The sequence below is a fragment of the Scomber scombrus genome, chromosome 11 (genome assembly GCF_963691925.1).
Source record: "Scomber scombrus chromosome 11, fScoSco1.1, whole genome shotgun sequence".
In the NCBI taxonomy this organism is placed as follows: Eukaryota; Metazoa; Chordata; class Actinopteri; order Scombriformes; family Scombridae; genus Scomber; species Scomber scombrus.
In genome coordinates this window covers 24,739,234-24,756,490 of record NC_084980.1, presented here as the reverse complement: position 1 = coordinate 24,756,490, position 17,257 = coordinate 24,739,234, and the positions used below count along the sequence as shown (strand labels likewise).

General features: G+C 37.5%; 1 protein-coding gene across 1 annotated transcript in view; it reads right to left on the bottom strand.

The window, feature by feature from the left end:
* LOC133990062 (vasoactive intestinal polypeptide receptor 2-like) overlaps positions 1–17,257 on the bottom strand; it is a 68,853-nt gene that overhangs the window by 40,734 nt on the left and 10,862 nt on the right. The window contains exons 2-3 of the mRNA XM_062428242.1: positions 14,127–14,154; positions 11,815–11,930 (exon numbers count right to left, since the gene is read on the bottom strand). Of these exons, the coding sequence (XP_062284226.1) occupies positions 11,815–11,930; positions 14,127–14,154 (144 nt within the window). The remainder of the gene's footprint in view (positions 1–11,814; positions 11,931–14,126; positions 14,155–17,257) is intronic.

Genomic DNA, 17,257 nt, shown 5'->3' with positions numbered 1-17,257 from the left:
TTTTACTTGAGTTTTCATTTCTGGACACTTTTCCACTTTTTCTATATTAATTATCTGACAGCTGGAGTTTCTGTAGATTCGCAATTTTCTTTCTTTTCTTAGGTAACTTCATAAAAAATTTCATTATTGTTATATTTATTTCCTGTCTTCCCTTCTGTTTTTTTCTATATCTTTTGTATATTTTTTTCTTTACATTTTTCCTTCTTACGATAAAGTCCTCCAAATTAAAGACCAAATACGCCGTTTCACCACGTGACTCCAGATCGACACAGAAGTATTACTTAATCTGACGCCTCTATCGGCATTAATTGGCAGGACAACAATTCGCTGCTAAAAAACAATGTTATGTTTTATGCTGTGACAAAATGCTGTAGTTAAGGTCTGGTTAGGTTTAGGGAAAGATCATATTTTGGGTTAAAATGATCACTTTGTAAAGTTTAGAGAAACATGTATTGTAGATTAGAGTGACTACTTCCTTAAAGTTGGGAGATCTTCGTTGTCGTGGCTACAATAATAACCATGGGGTTAAGATAGGGGACGATTGCAGTTACAGTTTTTAAAAAAAACTATCCAGACTCATGGTTGGAAACAGGAAATGAACAGTGGTCTACTGCAGCAGTCCATCGTTGGGTTATACCATCCACCTAACCCATCACCTCCAAACAATCTTTTACTTTTTCTTTCCTTCTTTGTTCTACACTAATTTTTTCCATTACCTCCTCTGTATTAACGTTCTCTCTCTCTCTGGCTCAGGCCAACTTTCCTCTTTCTGTGTTGTATCTGATCTCAGTAACATATAAGAAGCTAAGGACAAAGGGATAATTGTTAATCTGCTCTCTGGTTGAAGTCACTCTCACCTTGGACTTCCCTAAAATTGGTTTCTTAGTGTAAGTCTAATATAAGATCAGAAGCTCATTCTTGTCTTGACCTCACCGTAAATGCCCTGAATTGTGAATCATCGAGAGGAAAGGCAACTGAAATTGTAGATATAAAAAAAGAGATAAAGGCCTTGTGGAAAACTGAAAAATGTGATAAGAGGAGACCAGAAGATAAGGAGAGTATAAGAAAGAAGGAGACAAGGTATAGGGTGAAAATGCAGAGCTACAGAAAGAGGAAAATTGAGTGAGAGGAGGAGAAATAGAGGACATAAGAGGTAACAGACAGGGCAGGAAGGGAATGAGTGAGAGAACAGATGTCTTTCGGGTAAAAAAAAGGCAATTACTCACTGGCGCATGAAGAAAACACTAAGTGATCTGTCCTTTCTCTGTGTGCTTTCACAGAATCACTCAGGGAAACATCAGAGACAGGACTGTCGACTTTAAGCAACAACACCACCAAATGCACAGTGGCGTACATCTGGAGGGAAATCCTCTTTCTGTACTTTTTTGGGCATCTTCATTCTCTGTTTACTAAAGCGAAGGCTGACCGAGCACAGTGCCCCCTTTTCAGCATCGCTCTACTTTGATTTCATACAGTTAGTTTAACAATGGGACTACTCTTCTGTTCACTGTAGGCAAGTATCCCATTAACCTTCTCCAACCCCAGGAGATTTTCTTGTTTGAATTTAAATGTTTGAATGCATGTTCTGCACTTTGTTGGAAACCATCCTCGGGTCCATCCAATGTTCCTTTTACAGTCTTTGGGTTACTGCTCTTTATATTGCAGTTGGATTCCTTCATATCTGATACACTACAACAGGTATTCGAGTCCCATTCATACACAAGCTGCAGGAGATGAACCAAAACCAACAATTGAGATGTCGCATTTAGACAAGACAACCACATTAGCACTGATCACACAAGAAGACCAAACAATAAAACAGCAGTAGAAGCATTCAACCAAAAATATCAACAAAACAATCAAATGAAATAAATATCCAAAAGTATTTATAAACAATTCAAACAATAGATAAAAATAATAATGAGCAATGCAAAACTAACTAAAACTAAACTGAATTGCAGATTACTGTGTCCTGTTCAGTTTGACTTCCTGAGATAACGGGCTGCTTCCAGTAGGTGAAATCAAAACCAAATCAAAGCTTTCCTCCTAAAATTTGAAAGACTAGAACTAAACTAAAACTAGTCAATTCCTCAAAATAAAACTACTTCATCGTTTGTTAAACTAACTACAACTAAATTGAAATTAAAAAAGAAAAACATAAATTGTACAAACTAAATAAAAATGAAAACTAATGAAAAAGTCAAAACTATGATAACCCTGCTCTGGACCAACCACATATGTTGCCCCAGTCTTCGTTGGTCATAAACCTTTTTTCGTCACTGTTCCCACCCACCAATCAATCACAACCTGTCTAATTTGTGTGTCTCTGTTGTTAGGTTTACTTGTGTGATAGTTATCTCTAAAGTTAAATTTGGTTTCCCGGTTTGAGTAAAATGATGTGAGCTTGTTTGAGGTCTTAATTTTAGCAGTTTTGAGATCTGGGCAGTGCTTTTGTTATTTTCATCCCTCTATCATTTCGGCACCACACAAATGTGACTGACTGTAGCTTTAACAGTAGGTCTTATAGGTGTCTGCTAGAGTGTGTTTTATTTCAACAGGTAAGATAAGTTTAGAGAAGTCAGGTAAGTTTTTATGTTGTTTCTTTCAGCGTTTTTTCAGCTTTAGTGAGTCAGTAGGGATCAGTTGGGTTAGGAAGCGCATTTTTGTTTTGCTTTTTTCCTGATTTGGCACAACCTGAAGCCCTTCCCCTTTGTTCTTCACCTCACTTGACTTCTTATCTTTTGGTTATTTTGTATTTTAACTTTTGGGCAAAAAGCTTGTAACTTTTATTAGTGCTTGCCTGACTACATCAGCACTACTAGATACCTCGTAATAGTCCCAAGTTTACAAAAAATATCTAATTCGTCAGATCCTTGTCGGTTACCCTGCACCTCCGGCAAGACTGTGCCACTTCCTGTGGTGGGAAGCCAGTGAGGGATCATGATCTTTATGATGCACTGTTGAGTCCTCCTGTCAGCAATGAGTAGGATTTAGAGGCGATAATACAAGTCTATTTTTAGGCATGTCGGTGGCGATATATTATCAATCCATCTATAATTTTGTCATCCTTTTTCCCCCCATGGTGTATTTTTGTCATTTTGATATCTGGTCTCTTCTGTGTTGCTGTTCCTGAGATTTCTTCCATTTTTTTCCCTGTTAAGAGTTTTTATTAGAGTTTTTCCTGACCCAAATCATGGGGTCTAAGGATAGAGGATGTTGTATTGCGGTACAGACTGTAAAGTCCCCCAAGGCAAATATGTGATACTGTGTGAAATTTGGGCTATATAAATAGGAAAGTGAATGAGATTCCTATGAATTAAACAAAAAGGTAACTTGGAGTCCACTAAAAAACAGAAAAAAATACTTCCAAAGCAGGTCAATGAAAATAAAATAACATTGAAACATGTTGTAATCAAGAATAGCTGCAAATTTTGCCTTGTTTTCTATGTTTTTTATGCTATTTCGTGCCTGTATTCATGCTTATATTGAGCATATTCTCTCAATTTTGTGCATCTTCATATCAACTCTTTTACTCTGCCCCACTAAACAGTTCATGTACTGTATGATGCAGCAAGTTTAATTATGTGATTGAGTCAGCAAGGCAACTATTACGCCTGGCAGTAAGTGGATATAAATATTTAATAACAACTAATCTCTCCACGCAAGAACTAGTTTGTGTCCTTCTACTCATAATAATTTAGTAATATGGAAACTGTCACTTAGTTAACATGTTATAATTAAGCTAATATAACACGTTTGAAGTCACGAACCGATGATGCAACTGACTCTGGAGCTGTAAATCTGACAGTTGGACTCAAGTTGAACTGAATCCAAAAAACTGAGAGATTTAACTTGGATTTAACTGCAATGAGACATGAATTGAAACTTGAGGCTTTAAAGCAAAATCATCTCAGTCAATTGATACAATACAAGAATAGAAATGAAATAAGATGATGCCAGGTAGGATTTTTATAAGATTTATTATGTTCTTTTTCTTTCATTATTAGACCCATTCATGCACCTGTGCTCTATGTCAGGGGTGTCAAACTCTGGTGGGTCAGACCAGTAAAACCTTTGCATAATAACCTATAAATAATATATTATATATTATATCTTTACTATAATAAGCCATAGTTACAAAACAGATAAACAGCCTGAGGTGTCTTAAGAAAAATGAGCAATTTCAACAATATTATATCTCAGTTTTTTTGCACAGAAGCCGCTTTTTGACAATGTTCAGTATATGAATGTTTTAAATATGATCACAATATGTATTCATTGTTTTTTCAGATGATTATAATCTGGCCAGGGAAGCAGCAGACAAATTTGCATTACTTATCTACAATTTTCATACTTTACAAACTTATCCAGTGGGCCAGATTGGACCTCTGGCCAGCGGGCCATATGTTTGACTGCTCTATGTTGTTGATAGCTTTGATAGTTGATATTTTTAAAAGCAACCTCCCTTTTTTATTTGGCTTTTAACTACATTTTATTTATTTATTAATCTGCCAGTTTTAGCCAGTTTTTCTACTTGGACTGTTCTGTTTATTCTATTTTATTGTTTCTTCTTCATAACTCACCTTCTATGTCTGTTTTACTTCATTACTTTTACTCTTTTACTCCTTACATCTCCGGTTTTACTCACTTTATTCTATAGTGACTTTATTTTATGCTTTTCTTTTATATATTTTTATTATTTTAATAATTGCTTTTATTAGCTATTTATTTATTTTATTCATTTATGTATTCATTTATTTTTATGTATTTATTTTTAAATTTTTATCCTACCTCTGGTGTTTCCCCATTGCGGATTCATGAGCGTTATGATAGCGTTTCTTGAATTCCTGTTTTTAATGAGTTCCTGTTTTTAATGGTTTCCTATGTTTAATGATGTATTTTTGTTTGTTTGTTTGTTCTGACCATGTAAAGCCCTTTGAATTACATCGCAATGCATTAAAAGTGCTATACAAATAAAGTTAGATTGATTGGTATTAACCCTTAAACATGCAACATGCACCAGGAGATACATACATATATAATTTTTGTATACCTCCTGGTGGAGATACAACTCATAAAATCCAAAATATACAAAATATTTGTATAATTATTTGTGGAAATATTTACTTAAATACTACTGTTTAAGGGTTAACATAGCTTTAAATGTTCAGCTGATGTAGGACACTTGGAGGACTTTATTTACAATTTATTCATGAAGACTAATCACTTGCCTTTAAGGACCTGAGACTTGACATAAAAACAGCTTTACATTGAGCCGTTGAGTCCACACCTGAGCCCAGTGTGCTGCTGAATATGCAGAGCAAAGCAAATTATACTGTCAGGTTGTAGGTTGATTCCCACCGAAGCTGAGTGAGCTAAATGTAAACTGCTTGGTGTCATGGTTACACATTCTTGAATTCATGCAAGTCTCTTTTGCCTTGATTGAATGAATAAAACAAAACTGTAAGAGAAGTGCTCTCCCCAGCAGTTTTTGCCCCGCAGAGGATTTGAGCCATGTTATTATTTTGCTCTACTTCGTGTCATTGAACTTTAATTAACACAGCAGGGGTGACTCAGGCGTTCAGAGCTCACATTACTGGAGAGGAAAGTCAGGCTCGTTAGCGTTGTAGAAACGCTTGGGCGAATACAACCATGTTTGTGGGAAGTTTAAGTCTGCCGAAGACTTTTAGAAGAGGATAGTGGAATGAGCTTCTCCTTAGAGAAGAGACTGTAAATGTGGAGTAAAGACATTTTGGTAAATGCACGTTTTATTTTATAGGTAGGTAAATCTTCGAGAGTCTGCTCTGCTCAGTCTAAATTTAATTGGATACTTCATTAACTTCATTAAGAGCTGCAGTTGGACTTTAGTATAAAATGTTTGGCCAATTCAGTGTTGAGAAAATCAATGTAATGGGTGAGTAATGGGTGACATCCAAAATATCACATTTGATAATCACCACAACAGATGAAAGTTTCCTTTTCCAACTTCTGAGCATCTGTTTATTAGATTTATAGACTTTAGTTTTGCAATTTTTGATAAGGTCAATGATTCTCATTAGTTGAGTCTACTTTCATGCCAAGAATTGAAAAGGAGAAATATAGATGTACAGATATTAGATGTTAAAAAACACATTTTAATAAAGTTGTTGACGGAAGTTGAAGAGAAAGACTAAGGTCTATTGTCCCAAACATATGACTCTTTCATGATGTTCTTGTGTATAATAGTATAATAGTAAATGCGAGCTCTTCATTGTCTAAAAGTGAAACTTAACATAGGCTGGCTTTCAATTTAAGTTATGAAGTGTGAACTATTTTGTGTACTGTCACCAAAAGATTATGGTTAAATTAGAGGCAAAAAAAATTAATTATCTTTAAAAGTTCCTCTTAGGAATGCCTTGGTAGCCGAGTGGTTACTACGCATGCTACATAATGGCAGCGTCCCTGGGTTGACTCCAGCAAGGGACCTTTGCTGCAGGTCATTCCCCAATCTCTATCTGTTTCCTGTCAGCCTCTCTGCCACCTACTATCAAAATAAAGGCAAAAAGCCCAAAAATAAATCAGAGAGGTCTTACCCCTTTACTTCTCTCTCTGTGTTTCCTGTCCGTTGTTCCTGTTGTGTTTTTAGTTTGTGTCTTATTTCGAAAGGTTTTCTCCTTGTGTGTAGTTAGTTTTACTTCCTGTGTTTTCCCGCCTTGTTTAATTTCCTCATGTGTTTCACCCATAGACTGTATATAAGAAATGGACGTAACATCTGTGACGTCACCCATTGGTTTGTGGACTGCTGCTCGGAAGCCAATAGTTTCGGATCTGGGCAGCGCCATCTTGAAAATTTCCGGTGCATGCCGGGAAAAATAAAAACACAGATTCTACTTATATGGGCATCAGGAGGAGCAAGAGGACGGAGTGGGGGAGGTTGCGAGGGCTGGATCTACCACAGTCTACACCGGCAACCTGGTGATGCTAACCAAGTTAGCTGTTACGACTAACTATAACCACAAAACTCCGGAGAAAACTGTCGGTGTGAAACAAGTTCACGGCTATTTCCTGCAGTCTATCTGTCCGTGCTCCTGAACCTGTGAATCAATCGACCTGTGAATCACGACGTAGCCACGCCCCAATGCATACCCTGCTTTATCGTCAAATATAAAATCAGTGAGGGCAAAATTTCACAAATGAACATCATACTGTATTGAAGAAGGCTTTAAACTAGCGATTGAGACCATAAACACATTTTGAAAACGTTTACTGAGGTTAGAAATCAAGTGAGAAGTTGGTGAATTCTCCATTGACTTGTATAGAGACGGAAGTCCTTTTGACACCCCCTGGTGGCCTTTTGACATAATGCAGTTTTAAGTTACTTCCGCGTTGGCCTCATTTCAGAGGACCGGAACTCCCCGCCTGGTTTCACCCGTGTCTTCTCTCACCTGTGTCCTGTTTTGTAATCACCCCATGTCTATTTAATTTTTGGTTTTCAGTTCAGTTCAGTCTTTGTCTCTATGTGTTTTTGCCTGTGTTCATTCACCCTGGGTTTATCTGTAAGTTTCTCGTGTGTTGGAAATAAAGTATTTCTAGTATTTCACGTTTTTATGTGTTTCTGTGTGTAAATGAGCCTGTTTGTGCACAAGTACATCAACATAGAAGTTAGATTCATCAGCGTTTTCTATGAGCTGCACCCTGAAAATCGATGAGTAGAATCATCGTCGGAGATTGATCAATTCGAGCAGTTTTGGGGTTTTTTGTCAGTCAATGTGAATTACAATAAGAGATTATTTCTTCAACTGAGCCTACAGTGTCTGCATTTGGGTCCTACCACCTCCCCCACGTGACACTCTCCCTGTGTTTCCTGTCGCTCCAGTGTTCAGTAAAAGTTAAAAAATCTTTACAAATGTAACTTAGAGAGGTTTGGCTAAACCCAATCGCCAACTTTAGCCAACAGGAACCATGAAATATTTCCAAAAATGACTCAAATGAGAGATTTCTGATCTGCCACCACGATGATTAAAGCTTATAAAGTTTTAAAAACTAGATAAATAAATGTTAGTCAAAGATTATGGATGTGATTAAAAGAAACTATTGCTAGGAGGCAGGATGTGGTTATCCTCGTTTATCATAAAGCCTGCAGGGGAAAGGCGAGCTGGGCTACTTCCAAAGTGAGAAAAATGACAGAGAAAAACTCACTAATTAACAGCTTGTATCTTTGTTTGTTTGAAGTACACAAACATAAATTTGGTTTAAAGTTTTAGGTAGCATTATGTTAAATTAGAAGTTATGTGCTGAATCTATTTAGTGATGAATCATTTATTATGTGTGTTTTTGTCCTTTGGATTAACATGTAATGCATTCGGGAACAGAGACAATGTGACTTATATAACTATTTGTGATGAGGTTTACTTTTAAAATACAGTAATATATCAGATTGTATCAGAACGAGAAGCTGCCAAGATGCTACTGTATATTAACCGTGCCCCCAAAAGTCACATGAATTATTCAGGGATGCATCTGAGGTCTAGACTCTAACTTTCAACAGAATGAAAATAAATGTGAAATAATGCAGCCAGGCAGAGAAATAATCTCATATTTAAACATGAGGTATAATCTGTTTGGTCAACACCGGAGGTCAAATCAGGGGCGTCTCAAATCCCGATTTCGTGCAGGTATGATTTAGGTGTTCCAGCTAAATTATGCAGATTTTCAGCATCCTAACAGTATATATTCAATGAGAGGAACAGTAGTTGGCATCTGAGCCAAAGAGAGGAATCTGAACCGGACGGAAAGCTGCTGGTTTTTCATTTTTCGTGTTAAAAAACAGGACAGAATACTAAATATGGGATTAAACTGCAAGCTGCTCACGTCCTCTCATGTACAGTACATACAAAGTGTGTGAACCTTCATACATGTATACATTTTAACATCCACTATCAGTCTGCAGACTCTGCTTCGGCTCCATGTTTTCTGTTTAGAGATCCAGTTCAGGGGCTTCATTTATCAACCACGTGTACACACAGCTTTGTGTAAACTTAAAGGAGACATTATTCACATTTATTAATATGTATTTATATTCTGGAGCTCTACTGGAATATCTTTGCATGATTTACAGCTAAAAAAACTTCCTTAGTTATCTTATACTGGCTCTTTATGCAGCTGCTCAGTTGAGCCTCTGTCTGAAACAGGCTGTTATAGCTCCTGTCTCTTTAAGAACCCCCCCACCAATGAGCCCACTCTGTTCTGATTGGTCAGCTTCAACAAACCATGAAACAAACTAGAATTGTAGGATTTCACGACTACTCTCTCGTTCTTCACTTTTCATATACATTTGAACAAAACTGATCCGAAATATGGGAGCAGACAGCACAAGCGTTAGAGAAACGTTAGCAACAAAGGATTATGGGCATGCACAACAAGCTGATATCAATTCAAAGTAGCTAAAGTAGGAAAGACCATCACAAATGAAGCTTTCAGAGCTTTTGACTTGCAGGGAGCATTTCTACATACGTTACCCTCAAGTTTTGACCATATTTAATGTAGATATCTGACATCAAAACACTAGATATATCTGAAAACAGGCATGATATGTCACCTTTAAAGCATTGTCACACTCATTTCTACACATCCAATACAAACTGCTCCTCCTCACCTTCAAATCCCTCCACAACCTCACCAAGCACCAGACCTGGCGGGGGCACAGAGCTTTCTCAGTTGCCGTCCTCTCTACTCTCTGGAACTCACTCCACCAAATCTCTCCGTGATTGTACCGACCTCATCAAATTCAAACCACTCCTCAAGACCCTTTTAATGTTTGATGTATTTCTTTTATCTGTTTTGTTTCTGTATTGTGTTTCTTCTTTTCTGCATTGTGTTTTCATTTATTCTGTATAGTTTTATTCTTTTAATTTGTTTTTCATTCTGTAAAGCATCTTTGAGAATTCTTTAAAAACTCTCTATTATTATTATGTATTATATTCTTCTTCTTGTGCATTCATAACCACCAGGTGTACCAACAAACCTTAGGGATGCTCAGGTATAATCAAAGGTAAACCAACTCTGCAAGTTGTAATCATGTCTTAAATGGTTTCTCTGCATCATTGATCACTTGTGGCTTCAAATAAGAGATCGATGTATTCAGTCTGTAATCAATCTGCATTAATTATGATCTGTTACATTTTGCTACCATTCATTTGAACTAATCAATTGTATAATTTCTGTTATTCTTTAACTGTTTAATATTGCAGCAATTAAAAAGCTGTCTACTGTGATAATATCGACTCTTAGGCGATGGGAGGTTACACTTATTTGTGTAATTATGGCAACAAGCTAAATATTGTGTCCAGCAATCAGAAACAACAGTAGGGGAGCTCTAGTCAAACTGTGCTCACCACATCTAACTAAATTAGTTTGCAATAATTAACTGTAGGGCATCAAATGAAACGTGTTAACAATTCTGTGATGGTAAACTGAATATGTTTGGGTTAAAGACCATTTTCTGATATTTTATAGACTAAACAGCTGATTGATTAATCAGGCAAATAATCAACAGATTAATCGATGAAAAAAATCATTAGTTGCCATTCTACTAGTCACTATATTTGACCGTTTTTATGTGTTTCTGTGTGTAAATGAGCCTGTTTGTGCACAAGTAGATCGACATAGAAGAAGTTAGATTAATCAGCGTTTTCTATGAGCTGCACCCTGAAAATCGATGAGTCGAATCATCGTCGGAGATTGTTCAATTCGAGCAGTTTTGGGGTTTTTTGTCAGTCAATGTGAATTACAATAAGGGAATAAAACAGATAGAAGCTGACAAAAATGTACAGGGACATAATTCAATGAGGGATTATAAATAAGGGGAATCTGCTTTTATTTTCATTAAAAATAATTCCAGTCTTAAATAATTTAATTTGTTCATTTATTCTTGTTTAGATGTATTTATTAGTTGTTTATTTTATGTTTAAAGGGAAATAAAGAAGTAGACCTACCTAATTGAAGAAGATATGTCAGTTAATATCACAGCTGGCAATGCCGTGAATTTATTTATTTGCATGTTTTTAATGTTTCAAGTGAAATCTTAGAAATAGGCTATAAGAGTTTATTTAGAGAGGAATACTCTATAATATGTGCTGCCTGTGTCATTATGCTGATTAATCTTTATGGTAGCCCGATGTTATGTGTGTGTACATGAATGCATTTAAATGTTTAATATAGCAAATAATAGTTCATTTGTTTGTTTGATGGTTTAAAAGAGTAGTTGCTCATTCTGTCCACAAGGTGGCATGTCATGTTTGTTTGTACTCGCAGTAAATATAACAGAAAAAGAGAAGAAGAAAAGTAGTAGTAACAGTATAAAACAATGGAAGTAAGGATGCAAACAATGCAATGCTGTGTTTGTTTTCATATGCAGACGTTCAGTAAATAAGAGAAAAACGAAAAAGTGATGCTTCCGGTCATTTTTTGATAAGAAGTTACAACTAAGTCCGCACAATGTCAGCAATTAAAATAGGCCACCATTCAAATCTTGCATTATGTGCAGCTGTCTTTTATTGATTTTTAAATGCTCAAAAATATCCCATGACTTTTAATGTGGTTGAACCCATCATTGAAATTCATGCCAGTGATTTCGACTGCAAAATTCTGCTCTAGTGTTTAATATGTGGCGCCTGTTTGATAAATACTAGCTTTTACTAGCCTTTTTTCCTTTGCACACTTTTCGAACTCGCTTTGATGAATGGTCCGAAAGGTTCTGTCTTTTCTTTTTCTTTTTTTGGCTGCTAATGGAAGTGAAGTGGCTAAGCTGTGGTTCGGGTTGTGAGTGATTGTGACCTTTATGGCGGCCGGCTGCCTTCTCCTCCCTCAGCATCATCAGACACTCGAGGTGCTCTCTCTCCACCTCCAACAGGAAGTTACAAGTTGGATGTCGGCTGTCGACCTGCAAGGGGGGAAGAAGTAGAAAAAGAAGAGGTTTTTATGTTAGGTTAAAAGCTGCAGGGGAGCCAATTTCAGTTTTAGTATGCGGTGACATCGGGTTTCATGCAAGAACCACTCGTATGAGCAGTTTGTGGCACATATGAATGACTTAAAAATACCTTCAAGACATGTTTTCAATAGTAATTTATGCCTGATATGCTTTTGTTGATCTTGTTAAAATCCTTAAATTTACATCTCCCCATTCTTTCTCATTGGCAAACTCAAATGAGAGATATTGAAAAGTTAGACAGATGGACACACGATTGGCTCCAGACTATTTTTGTAATGTCGTAAATCATGCTTGTAGGTACATAAAGGAGTTAAACTGAGATTGTGAGGTGAGCTCAGACAAACTTTCCTCCTTCAGCAGATAAATGTGAAAACAAACTCTGCACATACATCATTGTGCACAGAGAAGAGAGACTGACGGAACAAGAATAAAAAACAAATTTTTCAGTGGAAGGGAAACTTTTACATTAATATGCTGACAGTGTACAGTGTCTCCAAAAAGTCAATTTTTTAAAAACTTTAACTATAAATACAAAAACATGGTATATGGGAGTATGTGTATGTAAAGTATGCTGGAATAAATATTGTATAATATGCATTGAAAATGTAAAAAGTTGCTAGAGTACAGCGCTCTGTAGGGGTTGATGTAGAAACATATTATACAGCAACACCTGATTAATAAGGTTTTGTTTGTTTCTCACTCTTTGAAAGAATGTTGAACTAATCCTTTCATGTAGAAAGTCGTGTTAATATAAGAGGCTTTTAATCGTTTGTGTGAACAAGGCTTTAATCAGACTATCAGCAGTATTAAGGCTTGTTTCTGCATAAAATCACACTGTGGATTCATTCATTTATGTCTCTTATTTCTCCATTATCTTGTCAATCACAGCATTTGAAACACTTCCCAGTGCACAGATCCCTCCGCTGCCTTTCACTCACCCAAATCCCTCCCAGACTGTGCTCCTTTATCCCCCAGCATGAGGCGAATCTGGCCGTTATCAATGCGACACAAAAAGCAAACATATACAGACAGAAAGCCCAACCAGAGAGCCAGAAGATGCAGCTTGAACAGCGTTTCTGATGCATCGAACGCGGCAGATGGCAGATTAGTGTTCGGCTTTGTTCGTAGTCAGCATGTCAGTCACACGCCGAAGATAAATTAGCCGAGCCGAACGCAGCTCGAAACTGAAGTTTATTTACAACATACAGTGAAATATAATAACCTTTAATAACTTTTTTGCCACTTATAAGAGGCAGTGGAAACAAGTAGTGAACACAACACTAAGATATCATCACCTTTTAAGTTGATATGTCGCTTATTTAAACGTTCAGCAACATTATCATTCAGTAGGAGTCATGTTTCTGTCCACCTGCTGAATGTAAAGTCCAATATTCACTCTCTTTTAGCTCTGTTTTTTACTCTCTACCAACTCCTGAGGGAAATATCTGACTGTTTAAGCTGCTAAATGCTCCACTATGTACACCAGCTAGACTACAGCTAACTGTGTCCGTTAGCAGGTAGTGTACAGTGGCTTTTTTAAAATTGAAAACGACGCTATGAGAGCGCTGAGAGTGAACCAAAACGGTAAAGATGCAGCTGGACAGCTAAACAATGAGCTGAAACTCAACTATAAAGCTCTCTAAAGTCAGGAGGAGCTGCAGAGTCACTGATAATCCTCTGTGTGTTCATCACTATGAGCCACAACCAATAGATTACACACTGACAGATCAGACATTCAGGGGCTCCATTTTTTGAACAATAGTTATTTTTTTATTAATGTTATCATCATTAATAGACTAGGGATGTCACTAGAGAGGAGGAGGGACTCTCAGGGGGATTTGCATGAATATGTATTGAACAACATCGCTAAAGCTAAATGTAATTGTATAAATAAATATTAATTAAACAGTTCAACATACAGTATATCCATCAGTGATAGAGCAATTGTCCACCAATCGGAAGATTTGCAGTTCAATTCCAGGCTCCTTTGGGCAAGATATTTACAAAAACTGGTTGTCTTGTGGGCAACAATATTGTTAATCATCCTATGTATGCAGACGACCTGGTCTTGCTCTGTCCATATAATGCTGGGCTACAGCAGATGTTGAAGGTGTGCTCTCAATATGGCCTAGATTATGACATAAAGTATAACTCTAAGAAAAGCCACATTATGATAGTTAGAAGTGCTGGGAACAAGAAATCAACTTTTCCAGCCTTTTATTTGTCTGAGGGCCTCTTGCTGTGTGTGAGTAAATTAAATATCTAGGTCATGTCATATCCGATGACTGGACGGATGACAAAGACATCCATCGACAGTGCTGTAAAATTTATTCTCAAGCTAACATGCTCATAAGGAAATTTTCTATGTGCTCTGACTCTGTATAGTGTTCCCTGTTCAGAACCTATATCACTCCATTTTATACTGCCCAATTGTGGTCTAACTATAAGAAAAAGAGTATGCAGAGGCTCAAGGTAGCATACAATGATGCAATGAGGCTGCTACTATGAGTTCCTAGGTGGCATAGTGCCAGTCAATTGTTTGTGTCCACTAGAGTGCCAACCTGTGAGGCACTCTTAAGACAGCTGATGTTTAGTTTTATGCGTCGCCTGGACAAGTCAAAGAACCACATAATGGAAGCCCTAGTCAGCCCTCTGAACAGCTGTTATAGATTCACGTCTAGGCTAAGACGGCATTGGTGCAATAACTTGTATATCTTATAATATGTATATTTTTTGTATTCTTATTGAATCTCTCTTTTTATACTATTTTTACTGTATGGTGTGTTATATGGACCTGTGTCTGCAATAAAGTGTATTATTATTTAACGCCAGATTGCTCCTGATTGGCTGTGCCAATGGTGAATGAATGTAAGTCTCAATCCCTGCATGGCAGCCCCTTTCATCAGTGTATGAGTGTGTATGTAGTAGTCTAAAAGCGCTTTGAGTGGTGAAAAAAAAGACGAGAAAAGGCGCTATGTAAGTACAATCCATTTACCATTGAAAGCTGCAGTATCACAAAACACCTTAAGACAAGTTCCTTTGTTGAAAGCTTAATGTAATAAATGGCAGAACAGAAACTAATTTATCAAAAAGGAAAAAGTAGCAACATTTGGCTGTTTAATGTCTGCGCTGCACGGACGTGTTTAATGGAGGTGTCGAGGTGTGTTTAGTCCGCTGTGATCACGTTGATTTAGTTCATCAGAAACGTCACAGAGTGCGTTTCTTTGTTTGGAGGGAAGATGCAGCTCAGCGTTAAAATGTTCGGGCAGTTCTCTTCCATCAAATTCATTTTGTCCAGACGCTTTAATCAGAGCTCATTGCACCACTAGAGGGGAAGATCTAGCATGGAAACTTTGACTTTTTTCTTCTATTTGTGTGTGAAGTGGGAGGAAGAAGGAATGAGGGAAGGGAGGGAGGAAGGACAGATGGAAGGAAGGAAGGAAAATAATGAAAAGAAGGAAGAGAAGACAGGAAGAAAAGATGAAAGGAAGGACAGATGGAAGGAAGAAAGGAAAAGAAGGAGGAGAAGACAGGAAGGAAAGATGGAGGAAAGAAAGAGAGGAAGGACAGATGGAAGAACTAAAGAAGGAAGGAAGGAAGGAAAAGAAGACTGGAAGGAAGGAAGGAAAGTAATGAAGAGAAGGAAAAGAAGACAGGAAGAAAATATGGAGGAAAGAAAGAAGGAAGGAAGGAAAAGAAGATAATGAAGAGAAGACAGGAAGGAAGGAATGTACCTTCATTTTGTCCAGACGCCTTAATCAAGATCCAGTTTGGAAACTTTTACTTTTTTCTACTATTTGTGTGTGAAGTTAATATTAAAACACACTTTTTTCCACACGGTCACCTGTCAGTCTTTTCTCTTTCTTTCTTTCTTTCTTTTTTTCTGTCTTTTTTCTACTAAATTTCACACATTTTTCTACTAGAAAATGTTTCACTCGATGTTCACTGAAGCCAGTTCCTGACAGCTTGTGGTCTGCAGAGAGTGGACAGACACCAGGCTGAATCACTGGTGTGTTACAGCGGCCAACAGAAGTGACATTTATTTATACGTGAATACAGAAGAAAATTTATTTCAGAGCTGGATGGAAACACAGCTTGGGTCTCTCTCTCTCTCTCTCTCTCTCTCTCTCTCTCTCTCTCTTTCTCTCACATAAATTAATCAATCAGTGTCACATGGTGCTTTTTTTCAGTCGCTTCTTTTAGTCCAACTCTTCAATTTCACTCCCCCCCTGTCGTCTCCTTCGCTCTGCTTTTCATCCCCCGCCGTGTTTTGATGTGAAAGACATTTTACAGTGATTGTTCCCACACTTTGTCTGAGAGCTGTGAGCGAGGGTGTAAGCAGGTAGTCCTCCTCCTGTTGTTGTTGTTGTTGTGTGTGTGAGGAGGAGGTGTAGGTTTGGTTTAAGTTTAAAGTAAAGTTAGAGTTATGCAAAAAAGTGATTATGGTGAATGTATGATTACGCTCACCTGTCACTAACGGCAACCAAAAGCAAAACGCCACACTTCATGTTTAGCCTATCATCTAGTCGCAGCCTAACTCTCTCTCTCTCTCTCTCTCTCTCTCTCTCTCTCTCTCTCTCTCTCTCTCTCTCTCTCTCTCTCTCTCTCTCTCTCTCTCTCTCTCTCTCTCTCTCTCTCTCTCTCTCTCTCTCTCTCTCTCTCTCTCTCTCTCTCTCTCTCTCTCTCATTTTGCAGCCATTCTGGGATTATATCAATATATTACATTACAAATATCTTTCTTTTTATTCACTTGCCTCCTGATTGAACAGTTTTTTTAGGGTTCTTTGAAGCACCTTTAGAGGTTCGTTTGCTTAATTGGTTCTTTAAGGAACCAAAAAAGGTTCTTCTATTGGGGGGGTCAAAGGGCCACATGCAGCCCGATTTGATCTCATGTGGGCAAGGAAGGAAGGAAAGAAAAAAGAAAGGAAGGAAGGGAGGGAGGATAGATGGAAGGAAGGAAAAGAAGCAGGAGAAGGAAGAGAAGACAGGAAGAAAAGATGGGAGGAAGGACAGATGGAAGAAGGAAAGAAGGAAGGAAAAGAAGACTGGAAGGAAGGAAAATAATGAAGAGAAGGAAGACGACAGGAAGAAAAGAGGAAGGACAGATGGAAGAAGGAAGGAAGGAAGTAAGGGAAATAATGAGGAGAACGAAGAGAAGAACGAAGAGAAGACTGGAAGAAAAGATGGAAGGAAGGAAGAAAAGGAGAAAGGAAGGAAGGAAAAGAAGACATGAACGAAAGTGGGCTGGATTGAAACCCTCGGAGGGCCGCGGGGAAATGAACAGTTATG